The 22,804-nt window shown below is 46.1% G+C and overlaps 1 protein-coding gene across 1 annotated transcript in view; it reads left to right on the top strand.

The window, feature by feature from the left end:
• Positions 1-22,804, top strand: part of HABP2 (hyaluronan binding protein 2) — a 30,777-nt gene that overhangs the window by 5,495 nt on the left and 2,478 nt on the right. Inside the window, exons 2-13 of the mRNA XM_068139347.1 lie at positions 3,869-3,905; positions 10,810-10,938; positions 12,024-12,131; positions 12,590-12,706; positions 13,067-13,186; positions 13,984-14,155; positions 15,218-15,312; positions 16,074-16,320; positions 17,189-17,331; positions 17,681-17,815; positions 20,617-20,762; positions 21,638-21,838. Of these exons, the coding sequence (XP_067995448.1) occupies positions 3,869-3,905; positions 10,810-10,938; positions 12,024-12,131; positions 12,590-12,706; positions 13,067-13,186; positions 13,984-14,155; positions 15,218-15,312; positions 16,074-16,320; positions 17,189-17,331; positions 17,681-17,815; positions 20,617-20,762; positions 21,638-21,814 (1,626 nt within the window). The 3' untranslated portion in view covers positions 21,815-21,838. The remainder of the gene's footprint in view (positions 1-3,868; positions 3,906-10,809; positions 10,939-12,023; positions 12,132-12,589; positions 12,707-13,066; positions 13,187-13,983; positions 14,156-15,217; positions 15,313-16,073; positions 16,321-17,188; positions 17,332-17,680; positions 17,816-20,616; positions 20,763-21,637; positions 21,839-22,804) is intronic.

Raw genomic sequence — 22,804 nt, 5'->3', positions numbered from 1 at the left:
TGTGTGTGTGTGTGTGTGTGTGTGTGTGTGCAGGTGATTTTCATCCCTTTTGTTAGTCTGTCACACCATCTCAAGCAGCTACACAGTTTTTCTCTGGAATAACTTCTGGTTTGCACATGTGTAAATTTATTCTATGTTGTCACCTCCTTGCTGTCTGTTCCTCCACCTGCTTTTCTCTTTTAATTATTCATTTTGATTGTAATACCTGAGACACAACCAATGGTTCAGCTGCAGAATGTCCTTGGCAGTTGCAAATAACTTCTCTGGAACATAGGAACAAATCTTTCTGGTTTGTTTTAGCTTGGTTGGGTTGGGGTTTTTGTCTGTTTGTCATTGGTTGGGGGTTTGTTTTGGTTTGGTTGTTATTTTCTTGGGGGGTGATGTTTGGTTGCTTGGTTTGCTTTGCTTTTGGTTTTTTCCAGAAAGAATCACCAGAGGTAAACTGTACATTTTTGCCTGGGAAAGAGATGTAGGATTCTGTTCTGAGACCCAGAAAGTTCATGGTTCTGGCATTAATGTTTGCACACTATTACTCTTCATTAGTCACGCTTTCTTGAGGAGCTGAAATGGTACAGGGCATCATGGTACAGGGAATATCATGGTAACCTTGGTGCATACCCTAGTTAGCAAAGTTTTTGGAGGCATGAAGCTTTGGTGAAGTGCTAATCATGATGATGATGATAACAAAGGACAGGTGAAATTAGGAAACTGAATGTCAGCCATTTCCCCACCATTTCTTCTAGGACCCCTATAGATGTAATCAGCTCCACACTCAGCAATGCTCTGGTACCCACAGAAAACATCTCTCCCACATTTTGTTTGTTTTTGCAGGGTTTGCTCTTTATGAGCCCAAAGCAATCCGATTTAAAACTGCTCTCTCCAAATTCCTCCAGCTTTCGTCCCCTGTCTCTGCGGGCCTGCTATGAACAGGATCCAGCAATGTTATTCCCTCTTGAGGGAGCACATGAAGTATCGCTGTCGAGCTGCAGCAAGGAGGCTGTTTGGTGAAATTAGCCCCACAAGCTAATACCTTCTTCCCCCTCGCCCTTCCTTTTGTTTGAATCCTGCTCCCGGTTGGGCTCCGTATTGCACCTCGTCGGAAGGACAAGATCCTCCTCTGCTGGCCATGAGCAAATACGGCACAGCAGGCAGGAGCAGAGACCTTGCCTTCGCTGCCCCTGCCTGCACCCCCTCCCGCTTGCAGTCCCTTTCTGGACCCCCCCACCCTGAAAGCCCCCAACCTGTGCCCGTTCCTAACAGCTGACTTCTGCATCCTGCATGCCCTCATGGCTCCGGGGAAAGAGCAAACTCAAGCAGGCCAGAGGGGATGAGGCGAGCTCTTCCTTTCCTCTGCTGCACACCACCTCATGCAGGGAGCCAAAGCACTAAACTGTGGCCCTGTGCTGGCTATTAGGGGTGAAAACACTTCAAAATCAGTGTGGTTTGGTGAGTGGTGCAGTGGAACTCAGGAGGGAGGAGGTAAGTCTTCATGCTGAGAGTCAGCTCTGCCTGAGGTTTTGTCCCTGGTGACTGCTGCTACAGCTTGTAACAGGTACATAAGGGGGGGAAATAGAGCCATGCAGTAAAGACTGGCTTTAACTCTTGGATTCTCTGCCGGCTGCTCCAGGAGCTTTTGTTCTCAGTAACATTTGTACTGTTGCAGCAGCTAGAGGCTTTCATCCAAAAGAGGGAATGAAAATTTGGGATTCAGCCACCTCAGAGAGCAAATCACTGCCTGCTCTGAAGATGCCTCTGGAAATCTGCACAGTGCTAGGACACCAACCTATGGCAAAAAGGAGTTTAGGGTATCTGCCTTTTTGCTCTGCCAGTGAGGACTGTTTGTTTGGGAGTGGTAGGTGGGTAACCTGGAGGTGAAAATAGTATAGCAAAGTGCTAGTTCTCTCCTCTTTCTCATTTTCTTGGTATGGGCCATCCCCCTGGGCAGTGTGATACTATCAACTCTGCTCCACAGCTGGGGGACACTAAGGCACGGAAAAGAATGATGCAGTCACATCCTGCACCTCACTCAGCCTGGGCTGAAACCCTCTGGTGCTCCCTTGTGGTGCCAGGGGCTGCCTCAAGTGCAGGGCAACCTCACTGAAGTTAAACCATTCTGCCCCAAACCCTTTCTAACCCCATCAGGCAAGCAGCACAGCAGGGCACTGCGGAGAGCTGGGGAAGGAGGTCAAATGTTTCTTGCTTCATCCTGCTCCCCTTGCTGCTTCCTTGTCCTTTGTTTCATCTGTTCCTCCAAAAGAAAGGAGAACACTTGCAGGGTTTGTTTTGGTCTGTGTTTATGGATGAATGCTACCACTAATTGTAAATGAAGCAATTAGACCTTTCTTTATACAGTCTCCATTGGGGTCTGGCAAAGGATCTGACAAAACCTGTACCTGCTCTCCAGAAACATATACACCAAGGGCAGAGCTTTTCCAACCATCTCATTTACCATCCTCTCCTCCCTCATTCAGGAGGGGCAATTGTGTGAATGTGTGTGTCCTTCCAGCTGCAAAGGATTTAGCTTTGTATGTGTGTGGCTACTTAAATGCACCTGGAAAGGGGCTCCACTGAGCGGTTCAGGGGACATCATTCTCATTAAAGCCAGTGGGAAGGTGGAAGGTGGAGTGTCTGTTCTCTCTGGCTTGAACACAAGAGGGACACAAACGTGCCTGAAGCAAAACCTCATTTATATATTCCAGTTAATACTTGCAAATGGGAGTTCTGTACAAATTTTTGGGGGGTCCTGTTTCTTCTTCATTGCTTCTGATTCATTTGTTCTTAGTCATAGCTGGTGTTTGCTGAGAATGACTTTCTTCTATGTACAGTTTCTGTATATAATGCACAACTGAACAGAAGCTATAGTTAGAGCTAACTCTATCTGTGCACATAATAATTGTGTATGAGTGTGTGTGCACCTCTGCTGTCTTTATTACATGTATTAAATTCACAGAATCACAAAATGCCAGGTTGGAAGGGACCCCAGGGATCATCTGGTCCAACCTTGGTAATGCCTTTCCTCCTGACAAATCATGTGAGGGATGAAGAATAGCAGCTCCAAATCTCCTTCTTTACACCCACTGCTAGCATGTGTGTTCTCATCACAGGCAGGTAATCCTGCCCACAGCTGGGGTTTAGAGCAAGAGGCAAGGCAAGCTGAAATCATCATGCAGGGGCTGCATCCTGGTGTGCAGTCAGTGTGTCTCCTTTTAGACAAGCCTCACTTACACTCTTCAAAGGCTGAGGGATGTTTTCCTTCTTCTGTACCCTTTTGTCACTTATCTCGATCAGGAGCCAGGCAGGAAAGGCTGGAGCCCCACGTTGGAGGTCAGCCGCATGGCATTTCCTCATCGGAAGTGCCAGAGATGTTCTTTTCCATCCAAAGGTTGTTGACAACCTTCCAGCTCTGAGGTCCAGATAGGACTGGCTGCAGCAGAAATAGGCTCTTGGGCTGTGCCATGCTGCTCTGCCTTGGCTTCTAACTTTTGCAGCTGGCTTGAATATGGCCTCTGTTGGTATCCCAAGAGAAATTAGACAAATAGCCAGTGCATGGTCACTTGGTAAGCAAAGAGGCAGTTTAACCAGTCCAGGACAGCTCCTTCCCAAAGGACAGGAGCCCAGTGGGCTGGATGCTCAGAAAAGCCAGAGCTCCCACATGGGTCCTTAGGACCAGAGGCTATCTTAAGACGTTTTGTTAATCTTTTGAAAGAGCTCTTAAATTCCAACCCAGTTAGCTCCAAAGGGGGCAATGAGCTTCTCTGGATGTCCAGTACTGGGGGCAAAGAGAAACTATATGCCGTAAACTGAGTTGTCTGCTGGCTTTTATTTTTTTTCCAGAAACTGACTCTTTGGCTTTTTTTGTCTCATGCAGGCTTCCCTTTTCTTCTCACTGGCTGATCTTTCATATGGTAAGTGGTTCAATTTCTTCACTTTAACTTCTCCATACAAAACCAAGAGGCAAGTGACCCGGTCTGTCAGAAGTCTTCACTAGTGCCCAATTTTATTGATTTTGTGCACAGCTTTGCTGAGCTTAAAATAAGGCCTGTGATCAAGTAAAACAATTGGTTTACTTTGGACAAGTCATATGGTGAACACTTCCAGATCTCCACCTGTGCTCTGTATTGATGCAGGGGAGAAAACCTCTCAAGACCCAGCCAGGAGTGTGTCTGGAACATTGGAGCTGAAAACAGAGCAGCAGTCACAATTTGTGGCTGATCATGGGGTACTCCTAGATCACACCTGCAACTCACACCTCTGTTCCAAGACAGGGATCTTCTATCTCTCTGTGGCTTCATGTGTTCAACACAGCTCTGGGGACTCAGAGGTGATACAGTGAGCCGTGGGCTGGAGGAGAGGTCACAGTGCTGGGCTGCAAACCTCACGGACGGATAAGCAGAGTCTAACTGTGAACAAAAAGTGAAGATCAAATAAAGGAAGGCTAACTTTCTCTTGCAGCATACAACTAAGTGTGGAATGTAGTTTTGCTAGGCTTCATCCAAAGTGCAAGAGGGTTCAAAAAATATTTACAAGCTCATGGAAGTAAAAAGAAAATGTTAGAGCTTAATGTAGCATTGAGATGTTCATGAGGGAAAAGCTGTGATGAACGTTGTGGGAGGATGAGTAGATCATTGTGAGGATTTGTACATCCTTGCACAGCCTGCTTGGTCCACAGAGAAGATTATGGTTTTATTGATAAGTTTAGTGTTTTTATGGGTAAGCTCAGCTCTTCTTTTTCTTGATTTCAGTAGACTTTAGGTCTGAGTTAATAATTTAGAACTAATAAAGTATTACAACATTTTTACTCATTTTCCTCCAAAAAAGAGTGTGGCTTTTACTATGAACTCATGAATAGAATAGAATAGAATAGAATAGAATAGAATAGAATAGAATAGAATAGAATAGAATAGAATAGAAATAACCAGGTTGGAAGAGACCTTTGAGATCATCGAGTCCAACCTATAATCCAACACTATCTAATCAACTCAACCATGGCACCAAGCACCCCAGGCTCTTTCTAAACATCTCCAGTGATGGTGACTCCACCACCTCCCTGGGCAGCACATTCCAATGGCCAATCACTCTTTCTATGAAGAACTCCTTCCTAACAGCCAGTCTAAACCTCCCCTGGTGCAGCTTGAGACTGTGTCCTCTTGTTCTGGTGCTGGTTGCATTTGGCCACATTCCTGTTCATTCCAGTGGCATTTTGGCTTCCAGGTTAAACCTGCAAGTCCTGCAGCCTCATAGCTCCTACAGCACAGCTTCTTTCCCCAGATCACCGTTGCTCTTCTAACAAGATGTGTGCAGAAAACAGATTTCCGAATCATTTGTGTCCGAATCATTTGTGCCTCTGAGCTCAATATTTGTCTTCTGCAAGTATTTGCCCATGGACTCGTGCCTTCAGGCTTTACACACAAGCCTTGTGCAAACTGTTTGATTTGTGTTTTGATGGTGGAGTGTCCCTTTCACAATTTCTTGATGCATTCCCTCCCTTACACTTTGTGGTTCTTACCTCTGTCCCTCCACCACCCCTGTGCTCCTCGGCCTCCTGTGGGTCCCCTTCAGCTGTCGTCGGTCACCTTCGCCCAGCGCCCGTCCCTCCGAGGAAAAGGTGCTGCAACACTGCTTTTAAGTAACAGCCACAAAGCCGTTTGAAGAGCTTGCTGGCTTTGTTGTTAGCTGGTTTCACTTCTTTTGCAATTTCTTTCTGAAGCTGCAGCTACTCCCAGGCACAGCCTGTGCAGAAGGGGAGAAATGCGGTGAAGCCTCGTCTCTGCAGAAGCAAACGGGGGAGATCTCATTATTTAAAATACAGTCAGGATTTCAGCCTCATAAAAAAATAAAATAAAGTAAAATAACACTACCTTATTCTCAGAGCTGGAGACAAAAAGTATTTAGAAAGGTGGTAGGAAAACTCATCCTGCTTAAATTAGGCCAGCTTTCAGTCAATCCCCAGAGGTTCAGAGAGCCTGAATAAACGCCGGGTACTTTCTGGCGCTCTCGATGTGTGCTGGCGATAGTCTTTAACTTTGCACATCACTCATCCTGACAACTGCAGTCCAACAAAGTTACCTTCGCAATTCAGGTCACTCGATGCCATCCTAATGCATCACTTTCCCACTCGGAACGTTAGACTCGATCCGGCGAAGGGTTTGAAAACAGTGTGACTGCCAGCGTTGGGATATCTGTTCTCTCCGCAGCAGAGAGCCCGTGGAAGCTAATGAACAAGGGGATATTGATCAGAAATCCATCGCTTGATTGGCAGCTCTTGTCAATGTGAAAAACGGCAGATGAAAGCTCCAGGAGTTTAAAAGATCACCCAGACCTCAAAGCTGACTTGGAGCTTTAAAAGTCAATCTCTGCCTATCAATTATGGGGGGATTTTTCTCCCCCCCCCCCCCCCCTTTTCTTTTTGTACTACACAGAGGAAAGTTGTGCTTTGAAAATTTGCATGCAGGATGTCTACTTTAATTTCATGTAATAGTCACATTCCAGTGACAAATGTCAGATCACTGCCTTTTTTATTTTTTTTAAAGCATGTTAAGGTTTTCCAACACTTGCAAAGAAGGAGCACTCTGATTTAGCAATAGCTTTAAATCAATGTATCGGACTTTGTGTGTTAATTATGTGCTCAGATAAAGTTAAAGAAAGAAAGTGTTGGGTTTGCTTTACTAAACCTATGGCTTGTTCTGAATAATTAAAAAAAAAAGTGGAATGGGAGCACTTCTTAAATAAGAGATGTGGAAGCCAAATAGTTGTTTAGTGTGGAAGCAGTGACAAATAAGATGCCTTTCAGTTTGATGTACCCATGTCAGGATTCTCTGTTCATTTTTTTTCACTGCTTCCTGCTGCTGGAGCGTAGATGGAGTAGCTGAGAGGTGGAAAGCATCTCTTGTGTGACCCACAGAAGCTATTTCTGCCTCAGAGTTTATAGAATAGAATAGAATAGAATAGAATAGAATAGAATAGAATAGAATCATAGAATAGGGTAGGATCATAGAATAGAATAGAATAGAATAGAATAGAATAGAATAGAATAGAATAGAATAGAATAGAATAGAATAGAATAGAATAGAATAGAATAGAATAGAATAGAATTAACCAGGTTGGAAAAGACTTTTGAGATCATTGAGTCCAGCCTACCATCCAACTAATCAACTAAACCATAGCACCAAGTGCCTCATCCAGTCTCTTCTTAAACACCTCCAGTGATGGTGACTCCACCACCTCCCTGGGCAGCACATTCCAATGGCCAATCTCTCTTTCTATGAAGAACTCCTTCCTACCATCCAGCCTAAACCTCCCCTGGTGCAGCTTGAGACTGTGTCCTCTTGTTCTGGTGCTGGTTGCCTGGGAGAAGAGACCAATGCCCACCTGGCTACAACCTCCCTTCAGGGAGTTGTAGAGAGCAATAAGGTCTCCCCTGAGCCTCCTCTTCTCCAGGCTAAGCAACCCCAGCTCCCTCAGCCTCTCCTCACAGGGCTGTGCTCCAAACTCCTCCCCAGATTTGTTGCCCTTCTCTGGACATGTTCTCCAGGAGATGGAGAAAGCAGGGATGCTAGTAATTCCTCAGATCAGCTGCAGTCTCATGTCACATTGTCTGGTCTCCTGACAGACCAGCTCAGCTTCCCAGCTCCCACTATTCACAGAGAGGGGCTAAGGGTACCCAAAGGTTTGCTGATGTTTCTTGAATCCTTTCTGCATGCACCCTTAACTCTATGGTCTTGGTCATAAAATTTTATGCTATTATAATAGCCAGTCCATGAGTCCTGGTGCTACCCTCTTGACCTCAGCCCTGGCCACCAGTAAGTACCATCCTTAGGGGCTGCAGGGTGCCAGCCTGGACTCAGATGTGCATTAACCTGTCTCAGAAGTGCCCGGGGGCTATCTGTCCTCTTAATGCAAATGGGATTTTGTGCTTCTCTACCTTGCATAGCCACCAGAACCAGATAATCCCACAAAACTTCAATGACATCTTGCCTAGCTTGAGTTTTATCACAGAGGTGCACTTGAAATAGCCCAGAATGGGTAAACAAAGAATTTCATAATGTTGTTAATAAATCATAGAATCAGAGAATTGTCAGGGTTGGAAGGGACCACAAGGACCACCTAGTTCTAACCCCCTGCCATGGGCAGGGACACTTTCCACTAGATCAGGTTGCCTAGAGCCACATCCAGTCCGGCCTTAAAAACATCCAGGGACGAGGCTTCCACCACCTCCCTGGACAACCTCTTCCAGTGACTCACCATCGTTATGGTGAAGAGCTTCTGCCTAACATCTAATCTAAATCTCTTCCATTCCCCCTAGTCCTATCACTACCTGACACCCTAAAAAGTCCTTCCCCAGCTTTCTTGTAGCCCCCTTCAGATACTGGAAGGCCACAATTAGGTCACCTCGGAGCCTTCTCTTCTCCAAACTGAACAACCCCAACTCCCTCAGTCTGTCCTGATAGGAGAGGTGCTCCAGCCCTCTGATCATCCTCGTGGCCCTTCTCTGGACACACTCCAGGATGTCCATATCTTAATGCTTAATTGGTAAAAAAATATATTATGTAACAAAATGCAGTGAAAATATCCTTCTGTCTTGACCCCATACTTACACTGAGCTTTTTGTGCTCATTTGGGGCAGTAGTTTTCCCTCTGTTGACTCAGGAGAGTCCCCACCAGCCCCTGTAAAGCATACTGGGCATGTTTGCAGTCTGCTTTTGGGAACCATAATTCCCCTATTCATCTTTTGTAACTTTTAATAGGTATAGGACACAGTCTCAAGCTGCACCAGGGGAGGTTTAAGCTGGATGTTAGGAAGTTCTTCCCAGAAAGAGAGATTGGCCATTGGAATGTGCTGCCCTGGGAGGTGGTGGAGTCACCATCACTGGAGGTGTTTAGGAAGAGACTGGATGGGGTGCTTGGTGCCATGGTTTAGTTGATTAGATGGTGTTGGGTGATAGGTTGGACTTGATGATCTCAAAGGTCTTTTCCAACCTGGTTAATTCTATTCTATTCTATTCTATTCTATTCTATTCTATTCTATTCTATTCTATTCTATTCTATTCTATTCTATTCTATTCTATTCTATTCTATTCTATTCTATTCTGTTACATTCTGTTACATTCTGTTACATTCTGTTACATTCTATTCCTTTTCCACACAAGGGGTTACCCAATCCCTCAGAATACTTCTTGAAAGCCTCTGTGGAATGAAAGCCAACATTCCCCACTAAGATTTGGACAATAAACAGGGGAAACAAAATCAGACTCCCTGAGACAATTCCTTCAGACTCCAGTCTGCCTGCAGAAATCTCCCCTCTGACAAAGTGAGCTTGCAGGGCTGCATTTCAGGCAAAACCTCCTTTTTTCTTTTTTTTTTCCCTTCTGTTTTTCTTTCTTAACTACATCACATTAAATTTAATTTTGTTCACCGTAGACCCTGTCCTTATCTTCCAGTGAGATCCTTCTGTTCCTCAGCAAAGCCCATACTCCTGCAACACTTGCACACTGTCGAGACTCAGCTCCCGTGGAAATAATGAGCTGAGGAAAAGGAGTCTTGACTTGACATAGCAATAAATGAGGTGAAACTTTCCTCCTTCCCCCCCCCCCTCCTTTTTTTCTTTCCCCCCCTTTTTTTTTTTTTTAATGTGAGAAACGAGAGTTGGCATGTAGGGGGAAAAAAAAAATAAAAGAAAGAAGAAGAAGAAGGCAAAAAAAGACAGTTCTATTTTAATATGAAATATAAAACACCCATTGTACAAAAGTGGATTTTCCTTTTTTTTATTTTTTTTTTCAGAAGCAAAGAAAGAATAAAGATGAAGGCTGCAAGCAAAAGAATGAGGAGAGAAAACTAAGATAATGCAGTCGATAATCAGTTCAAGGCAGAGCATTATCCATGGGGCCATCGGTCCAGCCCTAGGGGAGAGCTTTTTTTAAGTGTCTCTGTGTATAGCTCAGCTTTACTCATTACCATAACTTGTCTTTGAAACACTGGAGTGGCTTCCACTGGCAGCAGCCATACCTGTGCAAGGAGCTGCCAGCCCACTTTAATCAACCAGCCACACCAAACGTGGGCTAGGCAGAGCTGCGGGTCCTGCCAGGCTCCCGAGGAGGATGCTGGCTGATGGGAGGCTGCAGGCTTGGCTGAGGCAAGGATGGACTTTTCAGCACATGCCTGCTGCACCAGGCCCTCACTCCTCAAAAGGGATTTTATGGGTGAGGAGCCAGATAGGTGTGCAGGCGCCTTGGGCTCTTGCTCCCATCCAATTTCCCTTGAAATGGGTTTCTGTGTTCCTACATGCAGCAGTCACCCACGTGCCAGTGAAGGTCTTGTCTCACACTGTAGCAGTGGTGGTGCTAGTGATCAAAGCAGTTTGATAAAGGAAACTCCTTGTAGGAACCTTCTTTTCCTCCTGTGCAGGTAACAGCCATCAGCATCTCTCCTGGCTGTGGTCCCATGCAGGGGCTTTATGCCCATGCCTGCAGAGCCACCACCTGTGTCCCCACTGGGGCATTCTGGATGCCACTGCAGAAGCCAGCTAAGCATCCAGAGAACTAGCACCCTCCAAGAGTGGCAGGGAGAGCAGAATCCCAGTGTTCTGTGGAGGTGTCTGTGCTGGGCACAGGGTGAGCTCTTCCTATGCTAAGAAAGAAGTGAACAGCACCTTTGGTCCTCAGGACAGCGCAAGCTCTGGACCTCTTGACATTCCAAACAAGCAGAAGGAGAAAAGGACTGTCCATCCCAGGGAATAACTTCTTCCATGCTTTCTCTTCTTCCAGCAGTTTTAGTTCCTCTCTTCTAACACTTTCTTCTCCCCCTTCCCTGCAGATGAGGCTGATGAATACGAGTACTATGATGAGTACACACAAGCAGAGCAGGACCCCTTCCTCCAGCATCTCCCCTCCGAGGATCCTGACTGGTTTGAGGAGTATTTCGGCCACAGTGGTACTGGAAAAGGTAGCTCTGAGGGGTGGATAGGGAGGCGAGGAAGGGGTAAAATCCCAACCCTGTGCTTGCAGCATGAGCATGGCAGGCCTGGGCTGCCAGCCTACTCTAGACATGCCTGCATCAAAGGGATGAGTTAGGAGGATTGTTTGCAGTGTTCTCCTTTGTATTTCTCTTGTAAGGAGCCTGTGTTTTATCTCTTGAGTTTCACAGGGCGGATTCTGATCATGCAGAACATTTCTGATTGCTACTACAAAAAAAGCACAGGCTTATTTGTCTATAGACACTGTAAGATGTAATTGCTGTTTTCATGGGATATATGTTCTGTATTTATGCTGGGAACCAAATGTAGAGCAGGGCTGGGTGTTTTCCCCCCTTTTTTTTTTCTCCATTGCAGAGGTTTTTCTTTTCTTTTTCTGTTTTGCCAAACTTTAGGAGAACAGGAAAGGATCCTCAAGATTGCTCAGGCAACACAAAAGTAGAGACATTAACATTCCTTGGGTTGTCCTCTGGTACAAATAAAGCAGAGCTGAGGTGTTGCTCCTGGCAGCCTGGAGTGGAGAGGCTGAGCATGGCATAGGGAGAAGTACTCAAGTGATTTTTAGCAGGTGCCTGTTCCCTTGGAGCAGTAGCCTTGGGGTATTTTTCAGTATAGCAGTGGTGCATGGCTTTTCCAGGGCTGATTTAGGGCAGTGTTGTGACCAGGGCAATGCCAAATCCAGATGCTCCACCCTAACTGCATAAAGCCAGATGTCCAGGGTCAGCTCTGGCTCTTAAGGCATCTGCTTCTGCCACTGCCATAGAGATAAATCTATCCCCAAACAAAGGAGGGTGCCTCGTTATAGCTCCACAACAGGCATGGCAAAGAGAGCTGAGGAGCTCCAGACCCAAAGCTGTGAACTTGCAATAAGCTCTGCAGCAATTCAGAACAGCTCCCATAGCTGCTGAGCTAATACCTAAATGTGGTGCATCTTACCTGAGATTCTGTGCCTAGGAAAGCAGCCTTCTCCTGTTGGAAAATGTAAGAAGAAAAAGCAGAAGATGGAGGTGGAAAAGCTGAAAGTAAAGCTAAAAGATCTTCATCCTTCCCCCAACAGACCCATGTTCCTCCAACCCCTGCAAGAACAAGGGTAGGTGTGAAAAGAGCGGCAGCAGCTTCACCTGTCTCTGCCCTGAGCCGTATGCTGGGACTACATGTGAGAAAGGTAATCTCTCTTCTGCTGATTTGCACTCCCTGCTCTGGTAGCAGCTGGTGCTACAGTTAAGCTCTGTCAGTGGAAGCAAACACAGGACTTCATCAATTCACTTTTGGCACAGCTGAGACTTTTGCCAGCCCACCGCAGTCATGTTCATAGGTCTCACACTAAACTCCTCATCCAGAACAAGGTCAGCCTAATGCAATAAGCTGTAAAATAGACTTCAGGTGTGCAGGAAGCACTTCTCAATCCCCTGCCAGGTGGGCAGTAGGGAAATGTTCACCAGTCCTGCAGGTCTTTTGCCATAAATGATGTGAACAAGAAGGGAAATCCCAAGTTCACACCAGCCAAATGAAAGCCTCCTTGGCATATCAAGTCAAAGCATATCTTCCCATGACCCCTGTGAGGGAGCAGCGCTTGTGCATGAGCAAATGCTGATGAAGTACCTTATGTCTCGTTTTCCCCAGTGAAAGACATGTGCCAGAAGGAGAGGTGCCATGGGGGAGATTGCTTGATTACATTAACCCCACCATATTTTCAGTGCAGCTGCAACCACCCCTACAAGGAACCCAACTGCATGCGCGGTAAGCACTCAGCAAGGTACTGAGTGAGTTGTGATGGGGATAACATGGCAAGGTTGCTTATCGTGGCTGGTCAGTGATGGAAATCACATGCAGCCCTCTGCAGAGGGTTGTCCTACCCTGGTCATCCAGATGGAGTCTGCTACAACTCCCATCTGTGGGGCAGGTCAGTGACAAGCTGTGCTTGGTTTACAGGGTGGTGGTACAACCACCCATAAACCCCATGCTGATAAGCATTTTAAAAGACTTCATAAGAACTCAAAGAGAGCAGGCTAAGTGGGAGCTCTCCCCAGTTTCCATTGGGCATGGCTGTATATCATTCAGCAGAGTGACAAGGCTGTTCTGTGTTTTCCACACTGCCAGCATCTTCACCGTGCAGGCCAAACCCTTGCCAAAATGGAGGTGTCTGCATCCGGCACAGAGTCAGATCCAAATTCACCTGCAAGTGCCCTGAAGCTTTCAGAGGGAGATTCTGTGAGATCGGTAAGTCACAGCTCAGGGGGGTAGAGTAGAGTAGAGTAGAGGAGTAGAGTAGAATAGAATAGACCAGACCAGACCAGCCCTTCGAGATCACTGAGTCCAACCCATCATCCAACACCATCTGATTAACCAAACCTTGACACCAAGTACCCCATCCAGTCTCTTCCTAAACGCCTCCAGTGATGGTGACTCCACCACCTCCCTGGGCAGCATGTTCCAATGGCCAACCACTCTTTCTGTGAATAACTTCTTCCTAACATCCAGCCTAAACCTCCCCTGGTGCAGCTTGAGACTGTGTCCTCTTGTTCTGGTGCTGGTTGTCTGGGAGAAGGGACTGACCCCCAGCTGGCTACAACCTCTCTTCAGATAGTTGTAGGCAGTGGTGACAGGCAAAGCCTCCAGACAGAACACTGACCTAGTATGATAGCAGCTCTCTTCCCACTGCTGTCTAATCTTGCTGGCATCATTTCTTGCCCAGGCCACTGATGAAGAGATTCTGCTTTGCCACTAAGGCATCTCTCAGCTGCTAGGTCTTTACCATACAAAGAGGTTTCAGGCATTTGTAGTTAGTCAGACTTCCAGCTGGGCAGATTTGGAATATCGCTCTTATTTCTGGCCTGTGTAGGATAAGGGATATCATTCCATGACCCAGTAGGTCTTTCTGAGCCTCTCTGAAATGAACATAGGGCAAGGAAGAGAAGGAAGAGGCAAGGAACAGCACAAAAGTCATTTTGATGAGCTTTGAGGTCTTTTCCAACCTTATTGATTCTATGATTCATATCAGCATTGCCTTCCTACAGGATTGGATGACTGTTATGAAGGAGCCTCCTCAGAGTACAGAGGAAGAGTGAACCAAGCAGCAAATGGCAAGACCTGCCTGCACTGGAATTCCCGTGGGCTCTTGGACCTCCCTATTAATGCCTTCATGAAGGATGCTGAGTCTTACGGCATCGGTGAACATAACTTCTGCAGGTAATATTTTGAAGCAACTGCACCAGTCCAGGTTAGAAGGAGATCTGCTAGAGAGCAGCCCTGTGGAGAAGGACCTGGCAGTCCTGGTGGATAACAAGTTACCCATGGGACAGCAATGTGCCTGAGAAGGCCAATGGGATCCTGGGGTGCATTAAGAGGAGTGTGTCCAGCAGACCCAGGGAGGTTCTCCTCCCCCTCTACTCTGCCCTGGGGAGACCTCACCTGGAGTATTGCATCCAGTTTTGGGTTCCTCAGTTCACCAGGGACTCAAGAGAGTCCAGTGGAGGGCTACCAGGATGATTGAGGGACTGGAGCACTGCCCCATGAGGAGAGGCTGAGAGCCCTGGGGCTGTTCAGTCTGGAGAAGAGAAGACTGAGAGGGGATTTAATAAATGTTTATAAATAGCTGAGGGCTGGGGGTCAAGAGTGAGGGGACAGGCTCTGCTCAGTTGCACCCTGTAATAGGAAAAGGGACAATGGATAGAAAGTATAGCACAGAAGGTTCCATATCAACATGAGGAGGAACTTCTTCACTGTGAGGGTCACAGAGCACTGGAACATGCTGCCTAGCAAGGTTGTGGAGTTTCCCCCTCTGGAGACTTTCAAGACCCATCTGGATGCATTCCTGTGTGACCTGTGCTAGATTCTATAGTCCTGCTGTGGCAGGGGGGTTGGACTCAATGATCTTTGGAGGTCCCTTCCAACCCCTAAAATTGATGGTGTTAAGATCTCAGATCTTTCTAGATACTGCCTGACTAGAGAATACCAATATGCTAGAGGGGCATTCCCTGTCACTGCACTGATGTGAGGCTTCCAAAAGCAGCCCTCCTTTCCCTGAATCAATCTCTCATTTTTCTACGGGTTAAGATAGGTGTGGGATAGAAAAATGGCAGAAGCCCTACTCTCTTATCTCAGGCATCTTTGTCAAATGTTATGAAAGGGTATCTTTGGAAGTTTGACTCTTATATGAGAGGACGAGACTGCCCACTTAAGCATCCACAGCTCTGATTTCATGGAAATTTCCCCACTCCTCCTGGCTAATGCTCTCAGCTGTTCCCTCAGGAATCCTGATGAGGATGAAAAACCCTGGTGCTACATCAGAAAAAATCATGAAGTGGAATGGGACTTCTGTGACGTTTCACCCTGCTCAGGAGCAGGTAAAAAATATTGGAAGTGAACTGCTTGGAAGCATGTAGGTCATCCAGAGCAGCAGGTCAGTCCCAGTCTGATATTAGGGTGTCAGGTAGTGATAGGACTAGGGGGGATGGAAGAAAAATAGAAATGGGTAGATTCAGATTGGATCTTAGGAAGAAGTTCTTCACCATGAGGGCAGTGGGAGTTGGAGAAGAGGAGGTTCAGGGGAGACCTTAGCGCTCTCTACAACTACCTCAAGGGAGGTTGTAGCCATGTGGGGGTTGGTCTCTTCTCCTAGACAACCAGTACCAGAACAAGAGGACACAGTCTCAAGCTGCACCAGGGGAGGTTTAGGCTGGAGGTTAGGATGAAGGTCTTCCCAGAAAGAGAGTTTGGCCATTGGAACGTGCTGCCCAGGGAGGTGGTGGAGTCACCATCACTGGCAGTGTTTAGGAAGAGACTGGATGAGGTGCTTAGTGCCATGGTTTGGTGAATTAGCTGGTGTTGGATTATAGGTTGGACTCGATGATCTCAAAGGTCTTTTCCAACCTGGTTAATTCTATTCTATAATTCTATAATGAGACACTGGCACAGGTTTCCCAGGGAGGTGGTAGAATCCTCATCCCTAGAGGTTTTTAAGGCCAGGCTGGATCTGGCTCTGAGCAACCTGCCCTAGTGTGAGGTGTCCCTGCCCATGGCAGGGGGGTTGGATTGAGGTCTCTTCCAAACCTGACAATTCTATGATCCTATGATTCTCTTCTCTCTCTGCATTACACATCTGCAGCTGAAGAGAGCCAATGGCCAACAGACAGCCTAACAGACCCACCTGGATCAAATGACAGGTTCCAAACATGTGGACAACCAGAAGTTCAAAGCACATTCAAGAAGATCTATGGTGGAGCTAAGGCTAAAGCTGGCAAGCATCCTTGGATGGCATCTCTGCAGAAAAAGACCTCAAAAAGAAGTGAACACTTCTGTGGTGGGGTGCTAATCAAAGCATGCTGGGTTCTTACTGCTGGGCACTGCATTGAGTAGGTGCATGACCTGTGTCTAGGGTAGATAAACATATAGAAATCAGGATGGTTGTTAAAGACAGTTTGGAATCCAGATTATCTGCAGTCTAAATGGCTGCTGGGAGTGAAACCATAAGGGAAACACATATGTGATAAAATGCACACGTGCAGGAAAAAATATACACACCTGAAAACCATGCCTGCTGGAGTGACAAACTGAATGTATGCCCTGCTCACCTAAAATGAGCTAAAATAGTTGTGTCAGAGGGATAAAAAGGAAGGAAAGTAACAAGGTTTTGCAATGTGTAAAAGAAGGACCTTATACAAACTTCAGGGGACATTGGGATATCATAAGCAATGTCATATTTTGCATTGTAATTGAGATCTCCACAAGAGCCACAATTTCTTGCTTTCAGTTATTTATGTGCCATCTAGTCAGGTTATGGCATTGCCTTCTACATCTTTGTCCAAGAGGATGGAAATCATCAATGTTGGAAACCAGTAGATTATTACACTCTGAAGATCATTTCAGCACAGAGGATTTTTAAGTATGCCCAGACAATGTACTCCCACGGCTCCATGGGTTGCTGCTCACCTCCACAGTCTCAGTAATAGACTGGGTGTGCACTGCTGCTCTCAAAGAAAACCATGTTTATGAGCTTTACATCACTTTATGCCACAGCTGCAGCAAGTTCAGGGCACAAGTATTGTCCAAAACCATACCTGCCTGACTAAGCCCTCCTGTAATGATCTTAGGAAATCTTCTGGCCAGGCCTTACAACAGGAAGCAATATCTTAGCTTCCAGATGCTGAAGGTGCAGGTTTTCATCACCAGTGATAGGCAGTGCCTGGATGTAATTTACACATGGGTTTTTTTTTTTTGCAGACAACCAGCAGAGAATCTCCAAGTAGCCCTTGGAAAGCAAGACCTCAAGAAGAGAGAGCATCAAGAGCAAATATTTGATGTGGAGAAGATCATTGTACATAGCAAATACAGAGAGAAGAATGGTGTCCCACATAATGACATTGGTAAATCCCTTTAACTGAATGTTCACATAGCTCACCTCCAACCTCAGTGGTTTGAAGCATCTTTCTCCAACTAAAGTCAATGTAAAATTTCCATTGAGACTATGTTCTGGAAATAACAAGGCCAAATTATGGGTTAGACTCACTTGTCTCTTTGGGGTGTGAATTGTGATGGGCAGGCAGAAGTCACTGCCTGGGAGAAGCAAAACAACAGGGATGGATCTGACCTGTAGAGCCAACGGCCCATCAGGGATAAGCAGCTTTGCACAGAGTTGTGTCACAGACTGGGAATGATGGTGAGGGATTGAAATTAGCTGCCAATATTTTTTATTGCTGTTTGTCTTCTCTCCAGCACTACTTAAATTGAAGCCAGTCGATGGTCACTGTGCAGTGGAAACCAAGTATGTGAAAACAGCATGTCTGCCTAACTTCTACTTTCCCACCGGGACCGACTGCTTCATCTCTGGATGGGGCATAACAGAGACAGGTATCTGGGGGCCAGCTGGGTTGTGGTGGCTACTTTGGTGGCAATGTACACCAGTACTTTCAGTAGCGATTGCCAGACCCAAATGTGGATCTAGGCACTCAGTGAAACCAAGACAAGGAACTCAAAACTAAGCACGGCTAAACCCTGCCATGGAAATTGCTCATTAGCAGCTCTCTCCAACTGCTAGGCCAACCAAACCTTCCAGAACTATGAAAAAAAATCCCTGACACACTAATTTTTGCTTGCCATCTGACACATTATGTCATGGTTCCACCTGAAGAGAACAATAGAAGCAAGAAGGTATCATTTTAAGAAGGATATAGAGACACTTGCATATGTCCAGAGAAGGGCAATGAGGCTGGGGTGAGGTCTCAAGTGCAAGCCCTATGAGGAGAGGCTGAGGGAGCTGGGATTGTTTAGCCTGGAGAAGAAGAGGCTCAGGGGAGACCTTATTGTTCTCTCCAACTACCTGAAGGGAGGTTGTAGCCAGGTGGGCATTGGTCTCTTCTCCCAGGCAACCAGCACCAGAACAAGAGGACACAGTCTCAAGCTGTGCCAGGGGAAGTTTAGGTTGGAGGTGAGGAGAAAGTTCTTCACAGGAAGAGTTATTGGCCATTGGAATGTGCTGCCCAGGGAGGTGGTGGAGTCACCATCCTTGGAGGTGTTCAAAAAGGGATTGGATGTGGCACTTGAAGCCATGGTTTAGTTAATCATGAGGTGTTGAGTGACAGGCTGGACTTGATGATCTCTGAGGTCTTTTCCAACCTTATTGATTCTATGACTCTATGATAAGAGAGCAGCTATTGTATTGTGTTTGTGTGTTTCAAGACAGGACCAAGAAAGATGGGAACTTTCACTTGGTTTTCCAGCCCATTGGTTCAGAGAAAGCTTTTCAGCAGCAGCACCAGCAGCAGCATCTGGATCTTCAGATGCACTGAAAAATAATAAAACTGGGGGAGGAAGGGGGGGAAGCAAAGAATTTCAAAAATCCAAAGCTTTTCAAGTTCAACCAGCTCTACCCAAAACCTTTCCTGCCCGCAGTAAATCCTAAGGGGAGAAATTACTATGCTTAAAAAAGAAAGATAATGGCAATTTTCTGCAAAATGCATTTTCTCATGTTCTGATTGATGTGTTGCTCTAAAGCAGCAGAAGGAAAATGTGTCACCGAGACTGCAGTAGGTGTCCTAGTGCTTTGTGACTGATACAGCCTGATACGGTACATAGGACCAAATTCTCCCCTCTGATGTAACTGTCATTGAAGTCCACAAGAGACAAGTGTGCTCATTTGATCAGAATGCACCAACAGAATTTAATGGACATGTTTGAAAAGTACCAAATAAAAAGCCTCCCTTGAAAAAGGGTACAGGGTATTTTACTTTTTTTTCTTCTTCTTCTTTCCCTCAGCAAAGGATATCACCTACCTTGTACGTGCCCAAACTTCTCTGAGCTGAGCTATTATTAGCATTTCAGGAAATCACTGCAGAAATGGAATATTTCCTGAAACTCAAGCAGAACCAAACTTATAAACCACCTTTAATGATCTACAGATGTAGTGCTTTGAAAGCCTGGCTATTGCCTTTAGATGTCAAGTTATGTCTTTAGATTCCCTGTAATTAATCATTGCCCTTAAATATTGTATGATTTTCAGTTTTCATCTGTTTCATTAGCTCGCGTATTAAAACATCTAATGGCACCACTCTGAGAAGTGCTGAGCAGCTCTGAGTCCCATTGGGACCTGTGTGAGCTGCAGAAAACCAGCACCTTTAAAAAGAAGCATTACATGAGCAGAGCTGATTGGAGCCAAGTTCAGAATACCAGTCTTCGCTTTTTATTCAGGCAACAACTCGGTGTCCTGAGTGAAGCTTCAGGTTCCAACGCTAACCCTTATCGTTTCAGACAGGCACTTCTGAAGGGAGGGTGTAGCCAGGTGGGGGTTGATCCCTTCTCCCAGGCAACAGCAACGGAACAAGAGGACACAGTCTCAGGCTGCACCAGGGGAGGTTTAGGCTGGAGGTTAGGAAGAAGTTCTTCACAGAAAAGAGTGATTGGCCATTGGAATGTGCTGCCCAGGGAGGTGGTGGAGTCACCATCACTGGAGGTGTTTAAAAAGAAGCTTGATGAGGCACCTAGTGCCATGGTTTGGTTGATTAGCTGGTGCTGGATGATAGGTTGGACTCAGTGATCTCAAAGGTCTCTTCCAACCTGGTCAGTTCAATTCGATTCAATTCAATTCAATGCTATGCTATGCTATGCTATGCTATGCTATGTTATGCTATGCTATCCTATCCCATCCTATCCTATCCTGTTCTTCCCAGAAAGAGTGATTGGCCATTGGAATGTGCTGCCCAGGGAGGTGGTGGAGTCACCATCACTGAAGGTATTTAGGAAGAGACTGGATGGGGTGCTTGGTGCCATGGTTTAGTTGATTAGATGGTGTTGGATGATAGGTTGGACTCAATGATTTCAAAGGTCTTTTCCAGCCTGGTGTGGTGTATTGTATTGTATTGTATTGTATTGTATTGTATTCTATTCTATTCTATTCTATTCTATTCTATTCTATTCTATTCTATTCTATTCTATTCTATTCTATTCTATTCTATTCTACTCTATTCCATTCCATTCCATTCCATTCCATTCCATTCCATTCCATTCCATTCCATTCCATTCTAGCTAGCACAGTCCATTTCCCCTGCTCTTCCCTTTCCCCATCCATAATGGCAAGCGAGCTTGTGTTTTGAATAAAGACATCCTGTACCAGACCTGGGAGGAGGGTAACTCCTTTTTTTGTCCATATTCCCCAGATCAAGCATCTCATCAGCTGTTAGATACCACCGTGAAGCTGATTGCACAGAGGAAGTGCAATGCGCCCAAGGCATACGATCAGTTACTGGATGAAGGCATGTTTTGTGCAGGGAATCTTCACAGACCCCGAGCTGATTCCTGTCAGGTTTGTTGCTTTTTTGTGTTTGAACACTCATTTTTTTATGCAAACAGTCAGGCTGCACAGAGCAATAGCTTCTGCAGATTACTGCACATGTAGCTTTTTCTCCCATCAGTGTACTTCAAGAGCCATGGTCTTTCTTCAGTGCAGTTTGAGATGTATATCCCTAGAGCTGGCTTCACTGTCTGACACAGGTGGATCTGTGGAAGCTAGAGACTAGCCAGGAAAGTTTGGATTCTGAGGCAGTTTGTCATTTGGCGAGCAGGAGCAGGGAGGTCATTCTCCCCCTGTGCTCAGCACTGGTCAGGCCTCACCTTGAGTCCTGTGTCCAGTTCTGGACCCCTCAGTTTAGGAAAGATGTTGAGTTGCTGGAATGTGTCCAGAGAAGGGCAACAAAACTGGCGAGGGGTTTAGAGCACAGCCCTATGAGAAGAGGCTGAGGGAGCTGGGGTTGCTTAGCCTGGAGAAGAGGAGGCTCAGGGGAGACCTTATTGTTCTCTACAACTACCTGAATGGAGGTTGTAGCCAGGTGAGGGTTGGTCTCTTCTCCTAGACAACCAGCACCAGAACAAGAGGACACAGTCTCAAGCTGCACCAGGGAAGGTTTAGGCTGGATGGTAGGAAGAAATTCTTCACAGAAAGAGTGATTTGCCATTGGAATGTGCTGCCCAGGGAGGTGGTGGAGTCACCACCACTGGAAGAGTTTAAAACAAGGCTGGATGGGACACTCAGAACCATGGTTTAGTTGATTAGATGGTGTTGGATGATAGGTTGGACTCGATGATCTCAACGGTCTTTTCCAACCTGGTTTATTCTATTCTATTCTATCTTGGTAACATTCTGCTTCAGTGTTTTGAACATGTGTGCTTTTTCCCCATCAGGGAGACTCTGGAGGTCCACTAACTTGTATAGAGAATGGCTCCTACTACGTATACGGCCTTGTGAGCTGGGGTGATGGGTGTGGGCTAAAAAACAAGCCAGGAGTTTATACCCATGTGACAAAATTTCTCAGCTGGATTAGATCCAAAACTCTGTCTCAGTCAAGGTCACCTCATTAGGAGACAGCTTTGGAATGACAAATGGTAAGTTTGAGATATTTACTTGTTTCATCATTTCCCCAAATGACTCCTCTTTGACTAAAAATGTTATTGATATTTTCTCACGGCCTCACTTGGGACATCCAGGGAGGTGGTTGAGGCCCCATCCCTGGAGGTGTTTAAGACCAGGCTGAGTGAGGCTCTGGCCAGCCTGATCTAGTGTGGGGTGTCCCTGCCCATGGCAGGTGGGGTTGGACCTAGATGATCCTTGTGGTCCCTTCCAACCCTGACTGATTCTATGATCCTTCAGCACTATCTTGAACAATAGCCTTGGAGCATTTGCTAGAATGTCAGTGACTGTTTTCCTGGGGGGGCTTTGAAACAAGCCCACATTTTATACTTAAAACCAATCAAAAAGTAAAACAACTCCAGTTTTTCCCCCAGTAAGTCTGAGCCACAGTTGCCCATGTTTCCAGTTCTGCTTTTCAAGCCTTGAGATTTCTGCAGGCTCAGCTGCTGCCATAAGATCCCTCTGCCCTTCACATTCCTGGCTAAGGTGCCCGCACCCATTGGGCCCTGACACCTGAAAGCTCTTGGTGTGTGCTGCTAAAGCAAATATTACAGGCATAATATTCATCCTGCAACCATGTCCCTAAGACTGCAGCCATTGGAATTGTCTGAGGAGGGAAGATCAGGCAGGAAGATTATTTTAAAAAGCACTTCTGGAGGGTAAATAACCACAAATTCCAGCAGTGGTACACTCCAGATTGAAAAAGGAAGGCAGCCCCCCACACACTCAGTATTAGAATTATCCACTTTAGTCCTGATTAGAGGACAACTACTTACCACATTCCAGGTCTACAGTGTGCTTAACTTATAGTTTCATAGTTTCATTCAGGGTTGGAAGGGACCACAAGGATCATCTAGTTCCAACCCCCCTGCCATGGGCAGGGACACCCCACACTAGAGCAGGCTGGACAGAGCTTCAGTATCAGTGAGATGTAGCAGGTA

Source organism: Melanerpes formicivorus, unplaced genomic scaffold, assembly GCF_026170545.1.
Source record: "Melanerpes formicivorus ecotype bairdi unplaced genomic scaffold, bMelFor1.0.p_v2 SCAF_6, whole genome shotgun sequence".
In the NCBI taxonomy this organism is placed as follows: Eukaryota; Metazoa; Chordata; class Aves; order Piciformes; family Picidae; genus Melanerpes; species Melanerpes formicivorus.
This window is presented reverse-complemented; position numbering and strand designations above follow the sequence as displayed.